This window comes from Erinaceus europaeus, chromosome 5 (assembly GCF_950295315.1).
Source record: "Erinaceus europaeus chromosome 5, mEriEur2.1, whole genome shotgun sequence".
Classification (NCBI taxonomy): Eukaryota; Metazoa; Chordata; class Mammalia; order Eulipotyphla; family Erinaceidae; genus Erinaceus; species Erinaceus europaeus.
The window spans coordinates 18,875,898-18,902,927 of NC_080166.1; the positions used below are offsets into that span (position 1 = coordinate 18,875,898).

Consider the following 27,030-nt stretch of genomic DNA (forward strand, 5'->3'; position numbering starts at 1 on the left):
CTAAGCGCAAGGACTGATGTAAGGATCCCGGTTTGAGTCTCCGGCTCCCCACCTGCAGTGGAGTCGCTTCACAGGTGGTAAAGCAGGTCTTCAGGTGTCTTTCTCTCCCCCTCTCTGTCTTCCCCTCCTCTCTCCATTTCTCTCTGTCCTATCCAACAATGACGACAACAATAATAACTACAACAACATTAAAAAACAGGGGCAACAAAAGGGGGAAAATAAATAAATGTAAAAAAAATAAATAAAAATTATTTTTTTAAAAAAAGGCTTTCAATTCATCTGAACATTTCCATTGCATCCAGAAGCAAAATCGAAGCCTACCCACAGGCCAGCTTCTGCTCCACGAACTGAAGTTGCCTGAGGCTGAGTAGCTTTCGCCCTTTCCAGTGTACTTGCCCTCAGAGACATATTTTTGACTTAGTTAATTTTCTCCTTAAGATTCCAGGAGGTGAGATGTTGGCCCTTCACTACTGAATCACACTATTGTTATTGTCTGTGGACTTCTAGACCAGGAATGAATGCTTTCTATCTCTTTTTTTTTTTATATACTTATTTATTTTCCCTTTTTATTGCCTTTGTTGTTTTTCATTGTTGTTGTAGTTATTATTGTTGTTGTTGATGTCATCGTTGTTAGATAGGACAGAGAGAAATGGAGAGAGGAGGGGAAGACAGAAAGGCAGGAGAGAAAGATAGACACCTGCAGACCTGCTTCACTGCCTGTGAAGCCACTCCCCTGCAGGTGGGGAGCTGGGGGCTCGAACCGGCATCCTGATGCCGGTCCTTGCGCTTTGCACCATGCGCGCTTAACCCACTGCACTACAGCCCGACTCCCTCTTTTTAAAAAACGTGTTTTTTTTTTTTACTTTATTTATTTGATAGAACAGAGATAAATTGAGAGAGAGAGACACACACACACATCTGCCAGCACTGCTTCACCACTCATGAAGTTTTTCCCTGCAGGTGGGAACTGAGGGCTTGAACCTGGGTCCTTGTGCCTAGCAATACATGAGCTTAACCAGGTGTACTTCAGTACCAGGTGGACTGAAGGTTCGCTAGGAGGTAATGTTATCCACCCCCAGGTGAAAGTCACAGCCTTGGAGATGAAGAAGAAGGTGACCAGTGTTCCAAGCATACTTCCTGTTCTCGGTATGTTCGTATTTACAGAAAGACACAGCAAGTGAGTTCCTTGTCATCTGTGTTGGAAACTGACACCCGTGTTCTTAAACACTGGACTTTCCGTTAAAGTGCCTTCAGCAGCACACAGGGACAATGCTGAGACGGCATCCAAAATCCTAGAATCCCCACATCCTAGAAGAAGATAAGCTTCACCAAAACCAGACCCCATGGAGTCATTTCCAAGGGACACAGTTGGTGTGTGTGTGTGTGTGTGTGTGTGTGTGTGTGTGTGTGTGTGTGTGTGTGTGTGTGAAGCATGGTGGTTAGATTTATAATAATATTTAGGATTAAAAGAGTGGGTGAGAGGCCACACAGTGGTGCACCCGGTTCAGCGCACATAGTACTAAGTGCAAGGACCCACAGAAGGATCTGGGTTTGAGCCCCCAGCTCTCCATTTGCAGGAAAGATGCTTCACAAGCAGTAAAGCAGGGCTGCAGGTGTCTTATCTTTTTCTCTCCTCTATTTCCAGTCTATTTCCATTCTCAGTTTCTCTGTTCTATACAATTGAATGGAAAAATTGGCCGCCAGAAGCAGTGGATTTGTAGTAGCAGTAACTCTGGAGGCAAAATAAATAAACTGAATAAAAGGGTGGATGAGGGAGTTATTTTCTCGTCACTAGCGTTTCTGACAGAGAGTTGGCTGGAAGGGCGTGGTGAACGTCAGATGTGAGCAGATGTGCAGGTGCTTCAGCCGGTCAAAGTGAAGATGGAGCCAAGACGCCTTGAAGAACTCCCCTTCCGCTACCCTGGACTGTAGACTCCCGTGGGGTTCATTCCACGTCTGGGCCAGAACCCAGAGCTTGGGTCAGTGCCACTCAGGATGTCTGGGGTTGACATTCCTCTTTCCGTGAGTGGACTATGAGTAAGGTAGGGGCCACATCCAATCAATCACAGACCTGCAGATAGCAGGACTCACATCCTCTGAGGAAGGAGGGATTCTGTTAGCGGAGGGCTCAGGACCAAATCCAATATGGACTCTGCTGACCCACTTGGTAGATAACAGACTTGCCAGCCTACATAATGACAGGAACAAGCTCCTCAAGACAAGTCTTTCTACCAATCATCTTCCTATCTGTCTGTCCATCATTTATCTATCATCTACCTCTCTATTATCTAACATCTGTTAACCATTGATGTCATCTCCTTCTTCTGACATTTACACCCAATATGGCACCTGTTAGGTACCTATCCATCTATCATCTATCTTTCTATTTATCTTTCACTATCTACTAACCATTCATGTCATCTCCTTTGTGTGCCATATATACTATATCTATCTATCTATCTATCTATCTATCTATCATCTGTCCATCCATCTGGCCTTTCTAGTCCACAGAAAGAGCCACTAGCCCAGCCAGATCTCACCCATCTGGCCTTTCTATCCACTCATCAGCTTATCCACATGGGCATGTATCTCTCCTTCTACCACTGGCCCCCTCTGTTCTGTTTCTCTGCTGAGTGAGCCGGTGTGAGCAGGACTGCCAGGGATCTCCAGGCCTCCCTGGGCACTTCACAGTTCAGTGCCCCAACCACTTGTCTCCACGTCCTCAGGAGCTTCCGGCTTCAATGCCTCCTGGAAGGGTGACGCAAGCCACGCTCTTGGTTTAGTTTTACTTTTGCAGTGCTGCGGCCAGCAGGATGCTGAGTCTTCTAGAAAGATAAAAGTCTGCTTTGGGCTCTGCAGGAAGCTGCCTTCAGTCAGTAGGCCAGCTGTGGAGTTAGCAAAAGCTGCAGGCTGGGAGCACACACTGCGGCCAGAGAGGCAGCTGTGTTAGGAAATGATTAATTGATGTAAAAGTTGCTGGGTCCGTCAATGGCTCCTTTCTCCATCCGCCCCCCAGCTCCCAGCCCTGCCCTTTCTCAGGGACGGGGGGTAGGGGGTACTGAGCCCAGCACCATTCTGGACTCAGATGAGCTCCCACTTAGCCAGTGGTCCCCACAGACGCCAGGACACCACAGCTCTGCTGTGTGAACCCCACTGTGGCTGAAGACTGAGCCTGGGTGCCACATAGCCATGCCTCCTGCTGTCAGTGTGTGTGTGTGTGTGTGTGTGTGCGCGCGTGTCACACTGGCTCAGTCCATCACCCCTAGCCTGGGGGTCCCTACCTTCCCAGCCCGCAGGGTTATTGCTGGGGCTCGGTGCCTGCACTAGGAATCCACCGCTCTTGTTGGCCACTGCCTCCATTTTTGTTGGCCTTGTTTTTGTTATCACTGTTGTTGGATAGGACAGAGAGAAATGGAGAGAGGAGGGGAAGACAGAGGGGGAGAGAAAGATAGACACCTGCAGACCTGCTTCACCACTTGTGAGGCGACACCCCTGCAGGTGGGGAGCCAGGGGCTCGAACCCGGATCCTTACTTAGGCCGGTCCTTGCGCTTTGCATCATGTGTGCTTAACCCGCTGCGCTACTGCCTGACCCCTCTCCTGCCTTTTCATGCAAACATATCCTTGTGCCATTGGTTTACAGCATGCTGCAGCTTTATAGATCACATACAGCCTTCACATAACATATGTTTATTGATTCTAGTTTTTTTATAGGACAGAGAGGAGTTGAGAGGGTAAGAGGGGGTAGAGGGGAATAGAGACAGAGAGACACCTGTATCACTGCCGCTCTGCTCAAGAAGCTTCGCCCCTGCAGAGGGAGTGGGGGCTCAGCCCCGGCCCTGTGCATGGACATGTGTGTGCTCAGACAGGTGCACGGCCACCCAGCCCCTTACACAGAGGTTTTTTTTTTTTAAAATTTATTCCCTTTTGTTGCCCTTGTTTTATTGTTGTAGTTATTATTGTTGTTGTTGATGCCACTGTTGTTAGGACAGAGAGAAATGGAGAGAGGAGGGGAAGACAGAGAGGGGAGAGAAAGACAGACACCTGCAGACCTGCTTCACCGCCTGTGAAGTGACTCCTCTGCAGGTGGGGAGCCGGGGGCTCGAACTGGGATCCTTAGGCCGGTCCTGGTGCTTTGCGCCACGTGTGCCTAACCTGCTGCGCTACCACCTGACTCTCCATTCTTTTATTTTTTATCTTTTCGTTCTCTCTTTTCCTGCCTCTCTCCTGCTCCCTTGCTTTCTTTTCTTTTCTTTTTTTTATTAGTGATCCAATAATGATGAACAAGTTTGTAAGGTAACAGGAGTGTAAGTCCACGCAGTTCCCAGCACCAGAGTTCTGTGTCCCATCCCTCCACTGGAAGCCTCCCTAGTCTTTATCCCTCTGGGAATGTGGACCAAAAATTCTTTATGGGGTGAGGCAAGTGAAAGGTCTGGCTTCTATAATTGCTTCTCTGATGGACTTGGGCGTTGGCAGGTGGATCCATCCCACCAGCCTGTTTCTTTTCTTTTCACCAGAGCCCTGCTCAGCCCTGCCTCGTGGTGGTGCTGGGGCCTGCACCTGAGGTCTTGGCGCCATCTGCTGTAAGCTGGTGTGCGAGTTCCCTGTCCCTTACCAGTCCTCTGAGGCTTCCCTGAGAACAGGGCAGCTGGGAGCCAGAGACAACAGCTGCTTCTCTATTTTATAAGCTTAATTTTTGGGGGGAGGGGTAGGGTGCCCGGGATCAAAGCCGAGGTCTCAGAGCAGGGAAGCTTGTGCTGGGTCACGGAGTCACATCCTGGCTACAAATGTCACCTTGGAGCACAAGCTTAGCACAGAGGGGACAGGCATCGCCACAGGGAACCTACTGGGGAAAATTCCGTCTTCAAAAAACATGTTCCTGATGCCACAGAAACCAGCCCACAGCCCTGGGGGGCGGGAGGAACAGCTGCGAGGGGAGAGAGTGCACAGGCACACACACACACACACACATACACACACACACACCACACTATAACACACACAGCACATAACACTCACACCATATCATGTAACACACACACCACACTATAACACACACAGCACATAACACTCACACCACATCATGTAACACACACACCACACTATAACACACACAGCACATAACACTCACACCACATCATGTAATACACCACACTATTAACACACACCACACCATGCATACCATATAACACTCACATCACACCATATCACGCACACACGCCATATAACACACACACCATATAACACCCCCCCACACCATATAACACACACACATACACAGCACATAACACTCACTCATCATGTAACACACACACTATAACACACACATGAACACACACACCACAGCACAACATATATACACAACACACCATACACATCACACACATACCATCATACACCACATGCACGTATTATGTAAACACACACCATACACACCACACAACCACCCACACTCACTACACACTACACCACATGCACACACACCACATACAGACCATGCACTCATCATACACACACACTCCACACATAACACACACACCCCACACATAACACACACACCCCAGAGGAGGAAATGCAGCAGGGGCTTTATTCTCATTGTCATCACTGTTAACAGCCAGTGAACCCACTCAGAGCGACACTTGGCCTTCCCAGCCCTGAGCCCCCAGAGCCCCCCAGACGGAGCCCAAAGGATGGCTGAGTGTGTGTGTGGGGTCCCCTAGCTGGCCACTGAGGGGCTGGCAGGAGGCCTGTTAACTCTGGCAGCGAGGAAGTTGCAGTGTTCACACCTGACAGCCCCCTTCTAAGATGCAGCTCTGGGGGACTGGGCGGGGGGCTGCTAGCCTGGGGTCCCAGATTCTGCTCTTCCCAGGCTCTCCTGGGGTTCCAGAGCACTGAACACCCAGCACAGCGGCCCAGCCTCTTGCCAGGAGGCGGGGAGACAGGGCAGGGGCTCTCCCAGAGAACACGGTGCCATCTCCCACGCCAGGTGGGCAGGTGGACTGGTGGACAGACAGGTGGAGGCAGGCAGTCTGTTCCTTCTGGGAGACCAGGGGCAGGTGTGGTCAGTGCTGGGCTCCCAAGACACTCCTGACACCCCAGGGTGGGTGGCTTCATTGGGACACGCTGGGTGTCCCCTGCCCCATCAGCCTCCTGGCTCTCTGCTGGGTGCTCAGGCTGAACTGTGACCCAGCACGTGGAATGACGGCATGTCTCCAGCTTTTGTTAAGTTTGTACCCTTCTGAATTTTCTGAAGGAATGTTTCCCAGATTGTTTTTTGGGGAGTGGGAATGAGATTTTTGGTCATTTTAATATTGTGTGGGCCTTGGTGAGTTCCAAGCAAGAACTGGGATCTGCTGGGCCCTCAAACCACGCCAATGTGCCCCCCAGCCCCTCCCCAGAAAGGAGGTTTGGGGTCTGTCTGCTGGATCGATTCTATGTGGCGCCAGGAAGCAGAAGGTGAGGGAGGGTGCTGGGCTTGGTCTCTGTCCTGGAGCGCCCTCTGCTGGCCGCACCTGCTGGCTCTCTTCCTGGGGGCCTGGCAGAGGGGGGTCCAGCCAGGGCCCCTCACTTGCGAGGCTGCTGAATGTTCTGGGGTCTCGGGGAGGGGTGCTTGTCCATGGAGGCGTGGGGCTTCTGGTGGGCCACTTGGGCGGCCGCTGGGGGGAAGTCTTTGTCACCCTGTGGGGAGGGGCGTGCAGAACAGCTGAGTTACAGAGGGGAGGGGCTCATCTCACCACCCATTCTCCATCAAAGTTTGGGGGGGGGGCTGTGGGGTCCTAAAGAGGGGGTACAGCTCCATTCAGATGCTGAGGACACTGAACTCTATCCCACACAGAGACATCACATCTCTGGAGAACTCAGGGAGGGAACCGGGTGGCTTGCTTATCTTATTACTACTGTTATTATTAATGGCAGCTAGGACTTCATGCATGGTCAATTTTTTTTAACTTTAAAAAGATTTATTTACTTATTTGATAGAGATAGAGAGGGGAGGGGGGGAGGATTGGGCGGTGGCGCACCCGGTTAAGCGTATATAGTTCGAAGTACAAGGATCCTGGTTCAAGCCCCCGGCTTCCCACCTGCGGGGGGGGGGGTCGCTTCAAAAGCGATGAAGCAGGGCTTCAGGTGTCTGTCCTTCTCCCTCTCTACTATCCCTGTCTCTCTCACTTTCTCTCTGTTCTATCCAATAAAAACGGAAAAAAATGGCCACCAGGAGCAGTGGACTTGTAGCGCCTGCACTGAGCCCCAATGATAACTCTGGAGGCGGGGGGGGGGAGAGGGAGAGACAGAGAGAGGGAGAGACAGAGAGAGGGAGAGACAGAGAGGGAGAGACAGAGAGAGGGAGAGACAGAGAGAGGGAGAGACAGAGAGAGGCCTGTAGCACTGCTTCATGGCTTATGCATGGCAACAGGCCCGTTCAACTGAGGGGGGTCCGGCCGCTGAGGGTGAGTCCTGGTCATGCTGGGGGGGCGTGCGGAACAGCGCACCACTGCCTAGTCTCCACGCATGCTCCACTTCACTGCTCAGTGCTGTGTTCTGGTTTTACATTCAGATACAGAAGCATACACATAGATTATTATTATCGCTAGCTGGGACCTCGTACATGCACAGTTTTACTGCTGAGGGCTGGATTTTCTTTTCAACCAGATAAAATGCAAACACCACACACACACACACACACACACACACACACACACACACACACACACCACAGTGCCTGAGCTTTTCCTGGTGTTGTGACATTCCCAAGTGGTGTCAGGGATCAGATCTGGGCCCCAGGTGAGCTGTCTGAGATCCTGATGAGGTGATTAGGGTTGAATCCAAACTGACTGACAGGCGATGTGGCCGAGGACCCCTCTCAGCCCCTACACACTCGTGAGTCACAAAGCAGCCCCCACAGCAGGTGTCCAGAGGCAGAGCCGGCACTTACCCGGGCGATGACTCCGGAGATGAACACGGTGGGCTTGGGAGGGCTGGAAGGCAAGAAGCGGAGAGAGATTTAGCCGCTCAGCTCACCACAGGCTGTGTGTTCTCAGGACACCCAGAAGGTTACTCGGAGAGGTCAGAGCCCTGTGTCTGAGAGCCACAGGTGACCTTCCCAGGCCTGCAACATAATGCAAGTACTACCACTAGCCGTTTCCAGAACTTTCTCTTCACCACGAGAAACTGTACCTGTTTTTTTCTTTTTTAAATTTTTTTTTAATATTTATTTTATTTATTTATTCCCTTTTGTTGCCCTTGTTGTTTTATTGTTGTAGTTATTATTGTTGTTGTCGTTGTTGGATAGGACAGAGAGAAATGGAGAGAGGAGGGGAAGACAGAGAGGAGGAGAGAAAGATAGACACCTGCAGACCCGCTTCACCGCCTGTGAAGCGACTCCCCTGCAGGTGGGGAGCCGGGGTTCGAACCGGGATCCTTATGCCGGTCCTTATGCTTTGCGCCACGTGCGCTTAACCTGCTGCGCTACAGCCCGACTCCCTGTTTTTTTCTTTATAAAGTCTTATTTGTAGTTTTCCTTGCCCACAGTTATATGTATACCTGATTACTGCTTTTAAAGATATATCCTTTCAGACTCTCTTTCTTTCTTTCTTTTTTAAAAAGATTTTATTTATTAATGAGAAAGATAGGATGAGAGAGAAAGAACGAGACATCACTCTGGCACATGTGCTGCCAGGGATTGAACTCAGGACCTCATGCTTGCGAGCCCAAAGCTTTATCACTGGACCACTTTCCGGAACACCAGGCTCTGTTTCTCAGAGACCCCAGCAGGGATCCTAGCAGTGGCCAGTGGTCAGAGTCTTCCAGAAAGGTGACATGTCACTTCAGATGGGGGTGGGTTGGGGGAATCTCAAGATACTTCCTCCTTTCTGGTAGGAAAGTCCCTGAGTGCTCAGAAAGGGGGTTTCCCTAAAAGTCCCCCCTAACAGTCCCTGTCCCCAGGCTCAGAAAGCAGAGGTCAGTGTTCTCGTTCCATTTTCCTAGAAGTTGGACAGTTGGTGTGAGGTGGCTACAGCTGAGACAAATGACAGCAGCATCCCCCGTCACGGGTGACACGCTTCCGCAGGGGACCACACAGCTCCCCACCTCTGCAGAGTCCCTGTGAGTGTCCAGGAGGGTGGAAACCCACAGCCCCCTCCACTCCAGCCCCACGGGTGACACAGTCACAGGGCCACTGAGGTCTGATCATGGAGGAAGCTTTGCAAGCAGTCAAGTAATGATGCATTTTGTTCTCTGTTTGCCTCCTTTTCTCTCTCTTTTTCTCCCCCCCAACCTCCCCCTTTCCCTATCAATTTCTCTTTATATCAAAGTGGGGAGGGGAGGCCACCGGGAATAGTGGATTCATCATGTAGGCATACAGCCTCAGCAATAATGCCGGTGGGAATTTAAGAAAAATAAGCAATTTTTGCCAGAGGGGGAGTTCAGGGGACTCCTGTGCAATGATGGAGGCGGGTGATTTGAGGTGCAGCCCCCCTGTGGGACAGCTCCTCCCTTGCAGCCCCTCCCCTGCAGCCCCTTGGAAGCTGGGCCTTCTTCCAAAGCAGACTCTGCATCTTTATTTGGACTTTGTTCTTAAACCTTGGCTTTGGGGTTCTCTCTCCCTTTCTGTCTGTCTTTCCTTCCTTCCTTCCGTCCCTCCTTCTTTCTTTCCTCTCTACATTCCCACCTGGAATGACTTTCAAAATGTTTTCTAGGGTAGACAGATGTTTTCTATCTATCTCTCTCTCTTCCTTCCCCTTCTCTCCCTCCCTCTCTCCCTCTGCCCTGTTTTTCTTTTTTTTTCCAAATACCTTCCCACCCAGGGTTATTTTCAATGAGTTTCCTAGTGAATTCGAGGGAACACAAACTCTTTCTTTCCACCTGGGTTCCCGAGGTGTCATTCCACAGCTGCTGACTGATTTGGGGGTGAGGTGCTCAGCCACTGGGCGGTGATGGGGGCTGCCTGCCACCACCGGCCTCTGCACTGTCCGCTGCCCTGGGTCAAGGTGACGTCCTCCCCGGATCACCCACAAGGTGGCGCTGCGGCTTTTTCCAGCAGGTGGCTTCCTGGCAGGACTTAGCCGCTGATCACTGGCCCCCACCAGCAGCCCCCCGCCAGAACTCCTGCACCTTTGTGCCTCAGTTTCCCTTACAGCCCCTGATCCTTCACCCAGAACCCTTGGGATCAGGCAGGTCTCAGGATTCAGATGGTTTTTAGATCTTACAAAAAAATGGTTAATTATATCAACCATGTGTAACGAATGCTTCCCACAACACCCATCAGACGCACTCATGTTTTCCCCAGGGGGCGGGGGAGAAGGGAGGTAATGCAGCAACAGTGCTGGCATGCCTGAGGCTGAGGTCCTGGGTTCAATCCCCAACACCACCATCAGCCAGAGCTGAGCAGGGTTCTAGTGTTCCCTCCCCCCCCCCACCCCGTCCCATTCTATCTTTCTCTCTGTGTATCTCTCATTAAAACGAAACAAATAGAGGGCTGGGCAGTAGTGCAGTGGGTTAAGTGCACATAGCTCGAAGTGCAAGGACCGGCATAAGGATCCCGGTTCGAGCCCCCGGCTCCCCACCTGCAGGGGAGTCGCTTCACGCGTGGTGAAGCAGGTCTGCAAGTGTCTCTCTTTCTCTCCCCCTCTGTCTTCCCCTCCTCTCTTCATTTATCTCTGTCCTAACCAACAACAATGACAACAACAATAATAACCACAACAAGGCTACAACAACAAGGGCAACAAAAGGGGAAAAAAATGGCCTCCAGGAGCAGTGGATTCATAGTGTAGTCACTGAGCCCCAGCGATAACCCTGGAGGCAAAAAAAAAAAAAAAAGAAGAAAGAAAAAGAAAAAAGAAACAAATAGGGCTGGGGAGATAGCATAACAGTTCTGCAAATGGCTTTCCCACCTAAAGCTAAGGCCCCGGGTTCAATCCCCAGCAGTACCACCAGCCAGAGCTGAGCAGTGTTCTGGTGTCTCTCTGTCTCTCCATCTTTCTCTCTGTATCCCTCTCGTTAAAATGAAACAAATAAGGGAGACAGCACAACTGTTCTGCAAATGACTTTCCCAGTTTCAGCCCCCAGCAACACCAACAGCCAGAGCTGAGCCAGGCTCCATGTTCTCCCTCTGCTTTCCTCTCCTCTCCTCACTCTTATAAATACACAGATAAAAATAAGTGGCTCTTTATAAACACCTCTTCCACAGCAAAACGCCTGGCTGGCCACTCAGCAGGATAAATAAGGCCCCTGAACAGCCTGATGGCAGTTCTATTTTGCCGGCCTAGGAGTTTCTGTGTGAAAATATGAAGGCCTTTGCAGTTTTCGTCTGGACTCTGCACCAGCTGTCTGAGGACACCGGGCACTGGCTTTCCCTCCTTCCACCCCCGGCCTCTGGCCCTCGCCCCTCCCCCAGGATAGGAGAGTGCACTGGGCAGAGCTGAGCTGGTGGAGGTAGCTGGCCCGGGGGCTTCGCCCTTGTGTTCCTCTCAGCAACAGCTTCGCTCTCTGGAAGTCTCTTGGGAAAGCACCATGGAGTCCTGCCCTAGTGCAGGGGCACGTCTCCCAAACTGCCAGGCCTGTGCAGCTGCTGCAGGGAAGAGAGGCTGGCCCGCCGCAAAGAGAACTCTTTGGAAAGAGTTCAGTAGCAGGAAGAAAGATGCCTTCCCACTCCAGCGCCCCCTCCCCCCCAAACAGCTGCTAATTCTGAACTGGTTTCCACTGCTGTCCCAGGGTCAGCCTCTGGCTGTCACAGCCCACTGGGCCCACCTGTCACCCTCAGCCAAACCATCTGGAGAGACCGTCAGCGTCCCAGTGATCCGCCACTGACAGCAATGTCCTCCTGTCCCGCCCACCTTGTGGGCAGACGCCCAGGGTGCTTCCTGCTAGAAATGACTATTCTTGCCTCCCCCTTCTGAGCCCTGTCCCACCCCCTGATGTAATGTCCACGCTGAGGAAATGCAAACAGGTGAATCTCAGGTACCTGCCCCTCCCACAACCCCCCCCCAAAAAGAAACAAACACTTTGTAAAAAAAAAAAGCTACACAGTCTCTCAGACTCGATGAAAACCAACACTTCAGCTCACAGAAGAAGACGCTGTACGAATGACCCAATGGATAAAAAAGTACAACAGGGCAGGGAGGGAGACAGCACAGCTAGAGTGCATCAGACATACCTGCCCAAGGCCCCAGGGGTCGCCGGTTTGAGTCCTAGCACCACCTGATGCCGGAGCACAGCACTGCTCTGGTCTCTCTGTCTCTCATGAAAATAGATTTTTTTCTTTAAAAATTTGAATATTACAGCATGCAAGGACCCAGGTTCAAGTCCCTGGTCCCCACCTGCAAGGGGAAAGCTTCATGAGTGGTGAAGCAGTGAGACAGGTGTCTCTCTCCCTGTCTACTACCCCCTTCCCTCTCAATTTCTGATTGTGTCTATCCAATAAATAAATAAAGATGAATTTTTTAAAAAAACATAAAATGATTATTAAAGTAAGAGAATTTGGGGGCTTAGGCGGTGGCATACCTGGTTGAGTGCACACGTTACCACATGCAAAGACCTGGGTTCAAATCCCTGCTTCCTCCTCCCCTTCCTTCCCCAGAGTCCTTTGCTTTGTTGCAAAACACCCCACCCAGTCCAACTTTCACTCTGTGCTTCCCTCTCTGTCCTTGCTTCTTAGTGAGTGAGAGCGATCATTCGATATTTGTTCTTCTCTTTCTGGTTTATTGAGATTCACACGACGCCTTCAGGTTTCATCCAAAGGACGCCAACATTTACAACAGCTGAGTAGAATGCTATTGAGGATACACACAGCTTTCTCGGCTACACACACAAACATTCGCTACAGACCTTACACATCCATCACTTACTCTCTGTCTCTGTCTCTCTCCTTTAGATGTGGTTGGAGTTGTACAAGGCCACTCGTCCAGCCGGCTGGTGGCACAGCTGCCCCACGCCTGGTCTGCTTATTACCCATATTCTCCATACCCCGAAGCCCCAGCAGCTACACAAAGCCTCAGGCCTAATGCCCAGCCTCTCCTGGTCAGTCGCGGGCCATCACCAAGCACACCTGCTCAGGACACCCAGGGGCAAACTGCAGGTGAGAGAGGAAGGGAGGTGCAGATGCTACTATGATTCCATCCTGACCATCCTGGGCAGACGGCCTCACCAGTGTGTCTAGAATTCCACCTCCCAAGAGCTCTGCCCCACCAGGGAAAGAGAGAGACAGGCTGGAGGTATGGGTCCATTTGCCAATGCCCATGTCCTTTGGGGAAGCAACTCCAGAATCCAGACCTCCCACCTTCTGCACCCCATGAAGATTTTTGTTCCATACTTCCAAATGACAGGGGAAGATGACCAGAGGGTTCTGAACCTCCAATTCTACCAGGACCCAAAATGTTTGCAACCAGGAATCTTGTTTTTATACCATCACTGAAAGGGAAGTGAATCTGGAAAATATCAGAGGAAGCCAGGCATTGTTTCTCTTATCTGAGAGGAAGATAAAAAAAAAAAGGACACTCGGAAGTAATAGTAGGTATAGGTGTGACTTAGCGAATTATGGCAGGACTGTATGAAAAAAAAGAAACAGGTAAAAATATATAAATATAGTTATAAAGTCAGCCCATATCTGTGACCTTGGGAGAGCCACCATAGTTTCTTTTTTTTAAAAAAAATATTTATTATTTATTCCCTTTTGTTGCCCTTGTTTTTTATTGTTGTAGTTATTATTGATGTCGTTGTTGCGGGATAGGACAGAGAGAAATGGAGAGAGGAGGGGAAGACAGAGAGGGAGAAAGAAAGATAAGACACCTGCAGACCTGCTTCACCACTTGTGAAGCGACTCCCCGGCTGGTGGGGAGCCGGGGGCTCGAACTGGGATCCTTATGGGATCCTTATGCCCATCCTTGTGCTTTGCACCACATGTGCTTAACCCACTGCGCTACCGCCCGTCTCCTGCCACCGTAGTTTCTAATGGAGGGAATGGGGACACAGAACTCTGGTGGTGGGAATGGTGTGCCACTACACCAGTATGATCTTACAGTTTTGCAAATCAGTACTGAATCATTACTAAGAATAATAAAAGAAATGGAGGCAGGGACAGGAGCTGACAAGGAGAGAGGGAAGGTCACAGAGTCCTTGCACATTGTTTTGTGAAGAGAAGGACTGTCTGCTGAAGTCATCAATAGCTAAAAGAACCTTCCGGGAGAGCGGACACTGAGGTGACAGGCTGGAACCAAACCCGAAAATGAACTCCCACCCAGCGCCAGCCGCGGTGGGCGGCTCTGCCTGCATCTGCCTGACGGCGCCCAACTGTGCCGCCTGCCCTCCACAGTGAGGAGTTCCCATCCAGAAAACGCCTCCATCTTTTCTGCCCTGTGCCTTGTGGACACAGCATGCCACCTGGTGCATTCACTAGGATGCCATGGGGAAGACTCCCTGCAAAATGCACGTTGTCTGGGTGCGGGAGAAACACGGAGAGCAGAAAATTGAAGATTAGTTCCATCAGCTGAGGAACTCACAGCCAGTCCCTCCCTGTGCTTCTTGGAGCTTCGCAGAAAGCCTTTGTGGCATCTGCAAGGCTCTGGGACCCAAAGTAAGTCATTGGCAGCTCCTTCCTCACTGAGGAAGGGGATCTGGGGAGCCCTGGTGACCACAGGGACGGGTGGTCAGGGCCCCTCACTGCGGGCTGCCTCGACCTGCAGACTCCTGACCCCAGCACAGGTGTTCCTGGGGGCACTCTCCTGAACCTCCACCTTGCCCGGGCTGGAAAGGCTGTGCATCTGCTTCTCTCCGTAGCCAGAGCGGAAGCGAACTCGTTCTCGAGCTCTGTGTGTGTTGCCCGCCCGGCACCACCCTCCCCCTGGAAGGCCCATGACGCCTGTTTCCCACTTCCAGGCACAGTGGTTGGGCGGCTGTGAGTCACCACTTTCACCTGCTGCCAACTTCCTTTGACTGGACCATGCTTGATTCGGGGGCCAATTTGCTTTCTTAGCAGTTGATGTGGGGACCCCTCCATCAGGACTCCAGAAGTGGACTGGCCCCACCTAGTGCACTGGGACCGCTCTCTTGGGCGGCCTCCAAGTGCGCGGCTGTCTTCCCGGCTAGGCTTGGCGACTCCTGGCGGGAGATCTTAGCAGGTGCTGGGGGTTGGGAACTCCGTGACTCAGAATGCCTGTTATTTATGGATATGTGACTCATTTCTCTAATTATGAAGAACTCCGTATCAGAACCAGTCATGTCAGGGATACTTGGCTTTCTCTGTTGTTCCTGCCTCTAGACCCCAGGGACGTTTGACTAACATCAGGGTAAAAACAGGCAGTGGGTCAAAAGGCCCTTCAGACTGAAAGAGGCCATATCCGATACCCTGAACTCTGCCTATATATATCCTTGAGGCAGGGCCAGGAGTTTCAGAGTGAACACAGAGTCTGGTGGAATCACTGGAAGAGGAGATAGCAGGTCTGACAGAGAGCCTCTACATCCTAGGAGAGAGATTGCTCACATAACTCCCCTGAGGTGTTTACACTCAGCTGGGTGTGCACTTACTCCATAAACGGATGGAGAGGGCGATTAGTGAGAGGGGCACTGGGTGCATCCCCATCTGGAGAAGCATTCAGTATCTGCCCCTCTGGACCTCTTCTGTCACCGGCGATGGTGTGATGAAACAATTCTTTCTATCCCAGGTTTGTGACAGAAGCCCAGATCCCAGCAGTTGGGCAAAGCTGCAAGACCTGAGCTGACCACTGGGACAGACAGAAGGTCTCCAACACTGTTTGATCGGAAATGAGGTCTGTCCCTTGTCAGGCGGTCGCAGTGCTGCAAATACGCCAAGAACATTCAAGTTCCAGGCGGAGTCTTAGGCTCCCTCCTCAGCAGTTGCTCCCAATTATTTGATTGTTGGAAAATCTGCTTCTCCAGGTTGGCTTCTGACATGCCTCACGCTTTGGGGGCATTTTCTTAAGTTCTGACATTACAGGCTGTCCCAGTCTCATCTATATTTTCCCTACATTGGCCCTAGAATCAATGACTTCCCTGTGTCACCCTGGTCCCTTGCCTGGACAGCTGTATTTAGCAGAATAGCTGGACCCAAAGGATGCTCAATAGTAGATGAGTCTCCTCCCCTCTCCCCTCCTCTCCTCTCCTCTCCTCTCCTCTCCTCTACCCTCGCCTCCCCTCTCCCCTCCCCCCTCCCTTCCCCTCCCCTTCTTTTTCTGCTACCAGGGTTATTACTGGGGCTTGATGCCAGCACTACAATCCCACTACTCCTGGAAACCATTTCTTCTTTTTTTTATTGGGTAGGACAGGGAGAAAGTGAGAGGAGAGGAGGAGAAAGAGAGGGAGATAAACAGAGACACCTGCAGTACTCGCCTCACCACTTGTGAAGTGTACCCCTGCATGTGGGGAGTACGTGTGTGGGTGGGGGGGTTGAACCTGGATCTTTGCGCATGGCAATACTTAATGTGGTGTGCCTCTGACCAGATCCTGATGGGTGTCTTTTAGATCTTTTCAGTGAATGCACTTGGGGTTATAGGTATGTACACTCACCATTCTCCGTCCGTCCGTCCATCCATCCATCCATCCATCCATCCATCCATCCATCCATCCATCCAAGACCATCAGTACAAAAATAATTAGCTCTACTTCCAATTCAACACACAAGGTTCATTTCAGTCTTCCTGCCTCTCTAGTTGTCATTTCTTTCTCGAACAGCAAGGAGCTTGGCGACCAATATCCACAATATATTAACTTATTTTTCCCACGGTAGGATACTCGTAAAGCAGTTTGAGAAGTGCTCATTCACCCCACCTGTGCGAGAAACAGGCTCACCACTTCGAGTATAGCACTTGTGAAGCTGTGGTCTAACCTTCAAGCATCCAGGCTAAACACCACTTCCTGAAGTTACGTAAGCTGGCTATCCTCTCTCAGGTCTTTGCAGTGTCCGTCATCACCATCTACGTTACAATCAGAGTCAGCTGTTCTGGTTTGGGTCTCTCCCACCTCCTGGTGGATCTCAACTGCTTATTTTTCAGGTGCAGGGAAAGTACCACCGTCCTAAGTCAAGTTGATTCAGGGCTGAAGGGGTGTTCTCTCCCTCAACCTTACTCCCTCTCCCTCTATTACATCTTGCCCCACGTCTGAATCAAGAGAGGAATTCAAGACATGATCCCATCTAGCTGGTATCTCATGTGACCAGCTCTGGAAGTTCAAGCCTGGTCTGCAGTCTCACCATCATAGAATGACTCAACCCTACTGTTTCTCCTTTCAGTAGCCTATCAGGCCCACAGTGGACACAACACAACGCTCAGGGGAAAATGAGGCCTCACCTTAATTGGGCCAGTTCTGAGACGGAATCTAACAGTCACTCAGGAAATGGCTGAACCATAAGGATTGAGAGTATTACTTTTCTTGGCTGGGAAGCACCACAGGTGAGTTGAGCTCAGCACGATGCAAATTGTCAGGGAACATTTTCAAATCTCTGCTACGTTCTTTCTCTTTCTTTCTTTCTTTTTTTTAAAAGGCAGCATCTCAAAACAGTTTGGCAGCATGAGAAATCATTCCAGAGTCTCTGCAAAATCGCACTCAAGGGAGTATGAGAAGCATAAATATTTTCGAGAAAAATAATTATGAGTTCAAGGTGAAGCTATCTCTTTGCTCACATAATAATGTCTCCTATATTCTGGCGGTTCACTCTCTAGTTAATTACTTTTTGATTTCATGATTCATGAGAAAGAACAGCATCAAAGAGTCAGAACACACACACAGCCAGACTGGAGGAGTTGTGACGGCGGCCGGGGGAATAGAGCAGCTGGTAGAGTCCAGGGCTTGCCTGCCTGAGACTCTGGGTCCCATCCTTGGAATCACTTGGTTAAAGCTTTTTGCCTCTGTATCTCATGCGAAGCTCTCTCCTACGATTTGAATAGTCAAGCTGGTCTTTAAGGATATCTACAGGGAGAGCAAAGGGCTTCACACACATGGACTGAAAGGGGGAAATAGAAAACTGAGATTTTTATCTACGATAGACTTCCTAGCTTCTTCCAACGTGAAGACCCCAAATCTTACCTGCTCTATTCTTACCTTTAGGTTCCTGCTTACTAAACAATTTGTTCTGCTTTATATCTTAATGCTCTTCAGCCACCAAGTTGCAGATGCTACCATGACACCATCCCTGAGCAGATGACCTCACCAAAGTGTCCTGGAACCTCACCTCCCCAGAGCCCAGTCTCACTAGGGAAAGACAGAAACGGGCTGGGGGTGTAGATCCACCTGCCAACACCCATGTCCAGCAGAGAAGCAATTATAGAAGCCAGACCTCCCACCTTCTGCACCCCATAAAGATCTTTGACCCATGATCCCAGAGGGTTAAAGAATAGGGACGCTTCCAATGGAGGGGATGGATCATAAGACTCTGCTGGTGGGAATTTCGTGGAATTGTACCCCTCTTACTCCACAATCTTTTTTATCATTATTAAATCACTAGTAAAAAAGAAATTTGAGATTATGCCTTTGTCTCATCCTCTCTCTCTCCCCCCTCTCTCCCCCCTCTCTCCCCCCCCTCCCCCTCTCTCCCTCCCCCCCCTCTCTCTCCCTCCCTCTCTCTCTCTCCCCCCCCTCCCATTGCCACAACAGTTGTTGCTGGGGCTCAGTGCCAGCACTATCAAACCACCGCTCCTGGCAGCCATTTTCCCCCTTTTTTTTCGACTTTATTTTTATTTGATAGGACAGAGAGAAATTGAGAGGGGACAGCAGATAGAGAGGGAGAGAAAGACAAACACCTGCAGACCTGTCTTGCCACTTATGAAGCTTCTCTCCTGCAGGTGGGGAATGGGGGCTTGAACCTGGGTCCCTGCATGGTGATACATGCACTAAAGTGAGTGCCACACTGCCCAGCCCCTGCCTTTGCTTTCCCCTTGGATTGATTATTGATTATTGATTGACTGAAACTGCCACCACAGTTACTGCTGGGACTTGGTGCCTGTCAGACAATAATCTCTCTCTCTCTCCCTCCTTTCCTTGCTGACAGAGAAAAAAGAAAACTGAGAGGGGAGGAGGAGAGAGTAGGGGGAGAGATAGAGAGACACCGGCAGCACTGCTTCATCACTCACAAAGCTTTCCCTTTGCAGGTGGGGAACAGGAGGCTTGAACCTGGGTCCTTGTGCATGGCAACACTTGCACTCTGCCATGTGTGCCACTGCCCAGCCTTGACACAGTAGAAACTGTGAGGAGTGGAGCCCAGTGGTGGCAGATGCCACCAGACCCGCCATTTCCACAGCACGTTGATGCAGCCCAGGGAATGTCTGACATACTCTGCAAATACAGAGATGCTTCCAAATAGGAAGTGAGTCCAGCCAGGTCCGTGGAGGCTGGGAGACTGCGATAGCTGTGTGCAGGGGTGAGGCGTCAGAGAGGGCAGGAGGGGCTGGAGGATGAACGGGAAGGGCTTGGGCCACCTGGAACTGGAACCATTGGGGCCTGTTTTTACAGAAGGATCTAGATTGCTGGTTCAGCTGGCCCTTAAAGAGTCCATCAAGACCAGCAATTCCTTTCCTGGGGGTATATCCTAAGGAGTCAATCAAGCCCATCCAAAAAGATCTGTGTTCACCTATGTTCATAGCAGCACAATCTAATAGCCCAAACCTGGAAGCAACCCAGGTGTCCAGCCACAGATGAGTGGCTGAGCAAGTTGTGGTCTAGATACACAATGAAATACTACTCAGCTGTTAAAAATGGTGAACCCACCTTCTTCACCTCATCTTGGATGGAGCTTGCAAGAATCCTGTGACGTGAGACCAGCCAGAAAGAGAAGGATGAAGATGGGATGATCTGACTCATGGAAAGAAGTGGAGAAATAAAAACAGAAGGGGAAACACACAGCAGAATTTGGACTGGGTTTGGTGTATTGCACCAGAGTAAAGGACTCGGGGGGGGGGTGGGGGAGGGAGAGTTTTCAGGTCCTGGTGTCTGCTGGGAGTGAGAATGTTTTGCAGAAAACTGAGACATTTCACACATGTACCAACAACTGCATTTACCGCAAACCATTAATACCCCCCCCCCCAATTAAAAAACCAAAAACCAAAAAACAGTCCATCAGTTCAGAGCACTGGTCATGGGCTTCTGAGTCAGGGCAAGTCACTGATGTTCCCTACCCGACAGGACGCTGGCCTTGGCCTCAGCTTCTTGGCCTCTGTCCCGGGCCCATGGACTGCTAGCCCTTGGCTACAGGTGTGAGCACTGAGGCTGATGTTCCCCTCCAGGCTGGAAACTGCTCCTGTCTCTCATCTGCTGTGCTCGCTTTCCTTCCTTCCTTCCTTCCTTCCTTCCTTCCTTCCTTCCTTCCTTCCTTCCTTCCTTCCTTCCTTCCTTTCTTTCTTTCTTTCTTCCTCCCTCCCTCCCTCCCTCCCTCCCTGCCTCCCTTCCTTCCTTCCCCTCCCTCTTTCTACTTTACTGGGGATTTAATGGTTTAAAATTTCTATTTCACATGTGAGTGTTCTACATGAAACACACACACACACACACACACACACACACACACACACACACACACACATGGAAGCCAGAGTACCACTCTAGTACAAACATCCCTGGGACCTGAACCAGGAGCCTCAGACATACAAGTCCTGTGCTCTACCAGCTGAGCCATCTCCCCAGCGGCCAATGTGTGAGCAAATATTCCTTTTTTTTTTTTTTTAATTCAATGGGGTGAATGGTTTACAGTCTACTCTTTAACAAGTAGGCACAGCCTCTCACCTCCCCTTGATGGCTGTCTGAGACATACCGGGACACCAGTGTCCCTTCATCCTCTCCCTCCTTCCCCAGAGTCCTTTGCTTTGGTGCGATGTGCAGCTCCTTGTCCACATTTCCAAGTTTCACCTCATGTCTGTCCTTTCTTCTTTTTCCTTTTCCTTTTTTGCCTCCAGGGTGATTGCTGGGACCTGGTGTGGCAGTACACATCCACTGCTCCTGGAGGTTATTTATCCCTTTTTTTTCTTTAATTTTTTAAAAAATTCACTTTTAAAAAATATTTATTTGTTCCTTTTTGTTGCCCTTGTTGTTTTATTGTTGTAGTTATTATTGTTGTTGATACTGCTGCTGTTGTTGTTGGATAGGACAGAGAGAAATGGAGAGAGGAGGGGAAGAGAAGGGGAGAGAAAGACAGACACCTGCAGACCAGCTTCACCGCTTGTGAAGCAACTTGCCTGCAGGTGGGGAGCTGGGGGCTCAAACCGGGATCCTTACGCTGGTCCTTGCACTTTTTTTTTTTTTATAGACTAGGACAGAGAGAAACTGAGAGAGGAGGGGAAGATGGGGGGCAGAGAAAGACAGACACCCACAGTTCTGCTTCACGGCTTGTGAAAGTGACCCCTCCCCCGAAGGTGGGGAGCCAGGGGCTGGAACTGGGATCCTTGCGCAGGTCCTTGTGCTTCATACTATGTGCACTTAACCCAGTGCACTACCACCTGGCCCCCGTGTCTTTCATTCTAAAGTCTACCTATAAGAGATCATTCGGGATTGGTCTTTCTCTTTCTGGCTTCTCTCGCTCCACAGGATGCCTTAAAGTTCTGAGCAAGAGATGAAATCATTTTAACAGCTGCATCGTACTCTCTGCACCAAACTCCCGTAGCCATTCATCTGTTGTGGGGCATCTGGGTTGCTTCCAAGTCTGGGATATTACAAACCTGCTGTGCAGAGGGCTTTCTGGGCAGGCGTCTTTGTTTCCTCTGGGTAGATCCCAGGAAAGGAATTGCTGGTCTATTTCTCGAGTCCTGATCAATCTCCAGACATTTCTTTCTAAAGTGGTGGTTCTATCCCAGGGCTGCACAGAACCCTGGTCCCACCCTCTGCCCTTGGAAGTCACAGACTGGGTGGGACACCCTCAAAGGAACCCAAGTGAGGCCCCTCCCCAGAGGGATGGCGGCAGCACGGGCTGAAACTGTGCTGGACCCTGAACATCCCCGCCCCCACCTGCCCGGGAAGAGCAAGGAAACACACACACACGCCTGCCCCCCACCTGCCCGGGAAGACCACGACACACACACACACACACACACACACACACACACACACACACACACACACGCCTGCCCCCCACCTGCCCGGGAAGAGCACGGAAACACACACACACACACACACACACACACACGCCTGCCCCCACCTGCCCAGGAAGAGCACGCAAACACACACACACAAACACACAAACACACACACGCCTACGCCTGCCCCCACCTGCCCGGGAGAGCATGGACACACACACACACACACACACACACACACACACGCCTGCCCCCACCTGCCCAGGAGAGCATGGAAACACACACACACACACACACACACACACACACACACACACACACACACACATACACACACACACACACGCCTGCCCCCACCTGCCCAGGAGAGCATGGAAACACACACACGCCTGCCCCCACCTGCCCAGGAGAGCATGGAAACACACACACACACACACACACACGCACACGCACACACACATGCCTGCCCCCACCTGCCCGCGAAGAGTAGGGAAACACACACACACACACACACACACACACACACACACACACACACACGCCTGCCCCCACCTGCCCAGGAGAGCATGGAAACACACACACACACACGCACAAGCACACACACACGCCTGCCCCCACCTGCCCGGGAAGAGTAGGGAAACACACACACACACGCCCGCCCCTGTGTGACCGGCAGGGGCCCGGGACACGCGCGCTCGCTCGCACCTGGGGCTCTCCCATTCCTGGTCGTCCTTCTCCTCCTTGGCGTCTCCAGAATGGGGGTGCTTCTGTACGATGCGCATCCCCCCGGCTTTCACTGCAAAAGAGGGGGAGGGGTGTGAGGACAGGGAGTGAGGAGGGAAGGGGACCCCAGTGTCCCCACCCCAGGACTCGGGTGTCTGCAAAGGGATGTAGGTGACAGCGCTCACGGCAGAGTCCAGATAACTGGGTGGTGACAGTCTGCACCACAAAGGTCACTGCTGTCAGGAGGGTTCAGGGGAGAGTCAGAAGGACCCACCCAGCTCTCTCTCTGCAGATCTGCCTAGAACCTTACAAGGCTTCTGTGTCTGCTTTTGCCTTGGCTTGCTCGCTCTTTTTTTTTTTTTTTTTAACTCTTTTTTAAAAAATTATTTATGAAATGGAAACACTGACAAGACCATAGGATAAGAGGGGTACAACTCCACACAGTTCCCACCACCAGAACTCCGTATCCCATCCCCTCCCCTGATAGCTTTCCTATTCTTTATCCCTCTGGGAGTATGGACCCAGCGTCATTGTGGGATGCAGCAAGTGGAAGGTCTGGCTTCTGTAATTGCTTCCCCGCTGAACATGGGCGTTGGCAGTTTGATCCATACTCCCAGCCTGCCTCTCTTTCCATGGTGGGGCAGGGCTCTTTCTTCATATTCTCTCCCCGCCCCCCTTTTTAGTATTTCATCAGAGCAACCGAATAACCAGGCAGAAGCCCTGTGGCTGTGACTGTAGGTTCAATATATTTAAACATGACTTATTATTGCATTCCTAGGGTGTGGCATAGTGAGTAAAGTCTTGGACTTGCGGGTTGGAAGTTGATTTCTAAGCACTGCCTGTGTTGGGGTGATGCAATGGCTGTCTTTATCACATAAACAAATGGGGCCTGGTGCCTGTATGAAGAATACACTGCTTCCAGCGGCCATTTTTCTCCATATTTATTTATCAGTTTATTATTGCAGATAGATAGCAATTAAGAGGGGAGGGGGAATAGAGAGAGGGAAAGAGGAAGACACCTGAAGCCCAGCCTCACCACTCGTGAAGCTTTCCCCCTTCGGGGGGCGGGGGAGGGACAAGGGTCTTGAACCTGGGTCCTTGAGCACTGACTGTAATGTGTGCACTTAACCAGGTGCACCACTGCCTGGCCCTTGGTGTTTTTTTGATAGAGACACAGAAACTGAAAGGGAAGGAATATACAGAAGGTCAGAGAGAGAGAGAGAGAGAGCGAGCGAGCAGGCAGTGGAGCCCTTGGTGAAGTGCACATGCTTTCATGCACAAGGAACTGGGTTCAAACCCGGGTCCCCACCTGTGGGGGAGGGACGCTTTCTGAGTGGTGAAGCAGAGCTGCAAATTTCTCTCTGTTTCTCTCTTCCTCTGCTCCCCTTACTCCTCAATTTCTCTCTGTCTTATCAAATAAAACAAAGTGTTTTTTTTAAAATAATGTATTTCTTAAAAGAAAAAAGAGGAGAGGGAGAGAAAGAGGCACCACAGCACTGCTGCACCGTTCATGAAGCTGCCCCTGCAGGTGGGGACTGGGGGCTCGAACCAGGATACTTGCACGTGGTAACCTACACACTCTACTATGTGCAAAGCAAGGTGTGTACTCTACTGGGTGAGTTACTTCCCAGTGTAGACACAAATCTATATTTCTCTCCCTCCTTCCCTTCTCTTCCTTCCTCCTATCCTTTCTTCCATTTGTTGTCACCTGGGCCAACTTTTTCAGACAGAGAGACACAGACAGAGGTGTGGCAAGCACCAAAGCTTCGTCCAGAACAAAGAGGGCCAGACTGAAGCCCGAGTCAGACATGTGGCCAAACAGACGCACTGACCCCAGACACGAGCATCCTAAACAGCTTACAGACCTGCCCCGTGCACTGAAGGCAAGTGACATGGCCATGTGACCAGAAGCAGAGGGAAAGGGACACTGGATGCCGGTGACCTCTGGGGCAGTGTGTGGAGCCCAGGCTCAGAGTGGGCTGTATCCTGCCCGGTGGGGGTGCTGGGGGAGGCAGAGGCTTGTTGAGCTGTGAGCACTGTCCTTAACTGAGTCTATAAAGGTAACTAGTGGGAGCCAGGCGGTGACACAGCGTGTTAAGCGCACATGGCGGAAAGTGCATGGACCGGCATAAGGCTCCGGTCGCGAGCCCCCAGCTTCCCACCTGCAGGGGAGTTGCTCACAAGTGGTGAAGCAGGTTTGCAGGTGTCTATCTTTCTTTCCCCCTCTGTCTTCCCCTCCTCTCTCCATTTCTTTCTGTCCTATCCAACAACAATGACAGCAATAACAACAACAACAATAAACAAGGGCAACAAAAAGAGAAAAAAAAAGGTAATTAGTTCCTCGGCCCCCCACAGTGGCAGTTTGACAGATGCAGCAGTGACCACGGCAAGGATCCCAGTAACTCAGGAACATGACAGCTGTGTGCCGACTTGTGACACTACCCCAACGGCTGACAGCCCCCATCCACCCTGACTGTCATCTGGCACTGCTGTCTCTGCCACCATAAAAGGCAGAGGGATCTTCCCCACCCCAGAAATTTCTGCAGTCTCATTTGCCAACACAGGTCTTTTCATGAGAGACAATAGGAGAAATGAAGCTTTCTTTTTTCTTCCGTGTGTGTGTGTGTGTGTGTGTGTGTGTGTGTGTGTGTGTTGGCAGCTGGTATTGAAATAGGAGCTTCAGGGTTAAGGAAAAAAACAGGCTTCCAAATTTCAGAAGACAGAATTCCCACCTATATGCCGAAAAGAACTGTGGTCCATACTCCCAGGGGGGTAAACAATAGGGAAATTTCCAATGGAGGGGAAGTGGAAACAGAACTCTGGTGGTGGTGGTAATTGTATGGAATTATACTCCAGTTATCTTACAGTTTTGTGAATCAATATTAAGTCACTCATAAAAAACAAAAAACAAAAAGGGAGTTGGGCGGTAGCGCAGTGGGTTAAGCGCACGTGGCGCAAAGCGCAAGGACAGGTTAGGATCCCGGTTCAAGCCCCCGGCTCCCCACCTGCAGGGGAGTCACTTCACAGGTGGTGAAGCAGGTCTGCAGGTGTCTGTCTCTCTTCCTATCTATCTCCCCCTTCTCTCTCAATTTCTTTCTGTCTCTATCCAATGACAAATAAAAAAAATTAAAAACAGAAACAAGCTTCCTCTTCCAGGCTTAAGGGATGAAGGCAGGTGACTGGGGTTCTTGGCGTCTACATGTTTGTCTCTGTGTGTGTCACATGGCTCTGGGAGTGTCTCCAGGTGTGAATGCATGTCTATGGGACCGTGGGGTCTGTGCCACTGGGCAGGAGGGGCTAGTTTAGGCTGAACAAGTGCTCAGGCTCTGTCTCTGGCCTTCCTTACAGCTGGGTGGGGGCATGGAGCTGGGTGCCAGCCATGGTCCAGGGGCATGGCAGGCTGCTTTTCCCCATCTTCCGGATGTCCACGGGCCTGTCTATGAAATTTGTTTTTGGGGTAGGTAGCCAGAAATAGAGAGGGTAGGGGACCACAGAGAGGGAGGGAGAGAGACACCCGCAGTACTGCTTTCCCCCTGCAGGTGGGGACAGGGGTTTGAACTTGGCCCTTGAACACAGTAACATGCGCTCAGCCAGGTGCACCACCATTTGCTCCCCCATCTGTGAAATGCAGAAATGAGCTAGGCCATGTGGCCACAGAGGCTACTATTTAGCCCCAGGTGGGTGTGCTGTAACCACGAGGACCCCAAGATGAGGAAGAGGAGACAAGAATCAGGGCCAGGTGTGCGGTGAAGGCAAGACCTGACCAGCTATGCCTGGATTTAAAAGCACTGAAGAGGAGGAGGAAGGCACCACAAGCCAAGGTGTGTGAGCAACCTCCAGATGGACCTAGGAAAAGGCCCAGGAGTGGGTTCTTCCTGGAGTCTTGGCCAAAAAAGCAGTTCTGCAGACACTTAGTTGGCAGCTCAGGGAGACCCATCCTCTCTGGGGCAATCAGATGATACAGCTGCGTTGCTGTAGGTCACTGAGCTCTTCTGTGAAATGCATGTCCCCTCAATGCCCCCTCCACAGAGGCCAGACCCTGCGGGTGTGTGCGTGTGTGTGCATGTGTGTGCGTGTGCATGTGTCCGGCTGGCTGCTGTGCAGGGGAGGGGCCTTGGACGCCAGGCCGTTCCTTGCAGAATGCTCCTGTCCAGGCAGGGCAGGAAGACATCTTGGCCACCCAGAGCTGTCAGGCTCTCTGTTGCAGTGGTGACCTGGGCTGTAAGGCCCCGCTACAGCACTGGCGGAGTCGCAGCTGAGCCAGGGCCTTGCGTCTTTAGCAGCATCAGGGGAGGAACTCTCTCTCATGAAAAA

At 51.1% G+C, this 27,030-nt stretch overlaps 1 protein-coding gene and 1 long non-coding RNA gene across 2 annotated transcripts in view; one reads left to right on the top strand and one right to left on the bottom strand.

The window, feature by feature from the left end:
* Positions 1 to 6,425: 6,425 nt before the first annotated feature.
* DAP (death associated protein) overlaps positions 6,426 to 27,030 on the bottom strand; it is a 28,142-nt gene continuing 7,537 nt past the window's right edge. Inside the window, exons 2-4 of the mRNA XM_007524311.3 lie at positions 22,699 to 22,789; positions 7,929 to 7,971; positions 6,426 to 6,676 (exon numbers count right to left, since the gene is read on the bottom strand). Coding sequence (XP_007524373.1) covers positions 6,563 to 6,676; positions 7,929 to 7,971; positions 22,699 to 22,789 — 248 coding nt within the window. The 3' untranslated portion in view covers positions 6,426 to 6,562. The remainder of the gene's footprint in view (positions 6,677 to 7,928; positions 7,972 to 22,698; positions 22,790 to 27,030) is intronic.
* On the top strand, positions 17,262 to 18,467 carry LOC132538592 (uncharacterized). Its single transcript, XR_009549932.1, has 3 exons — positions 17,262 to 17,391; positions 17,484 to 17,600; positions 18,098 to 18,467. It is a non-coding gene; the product is annotated as an uncharacterized LOC132538592 (long non-coding RNA).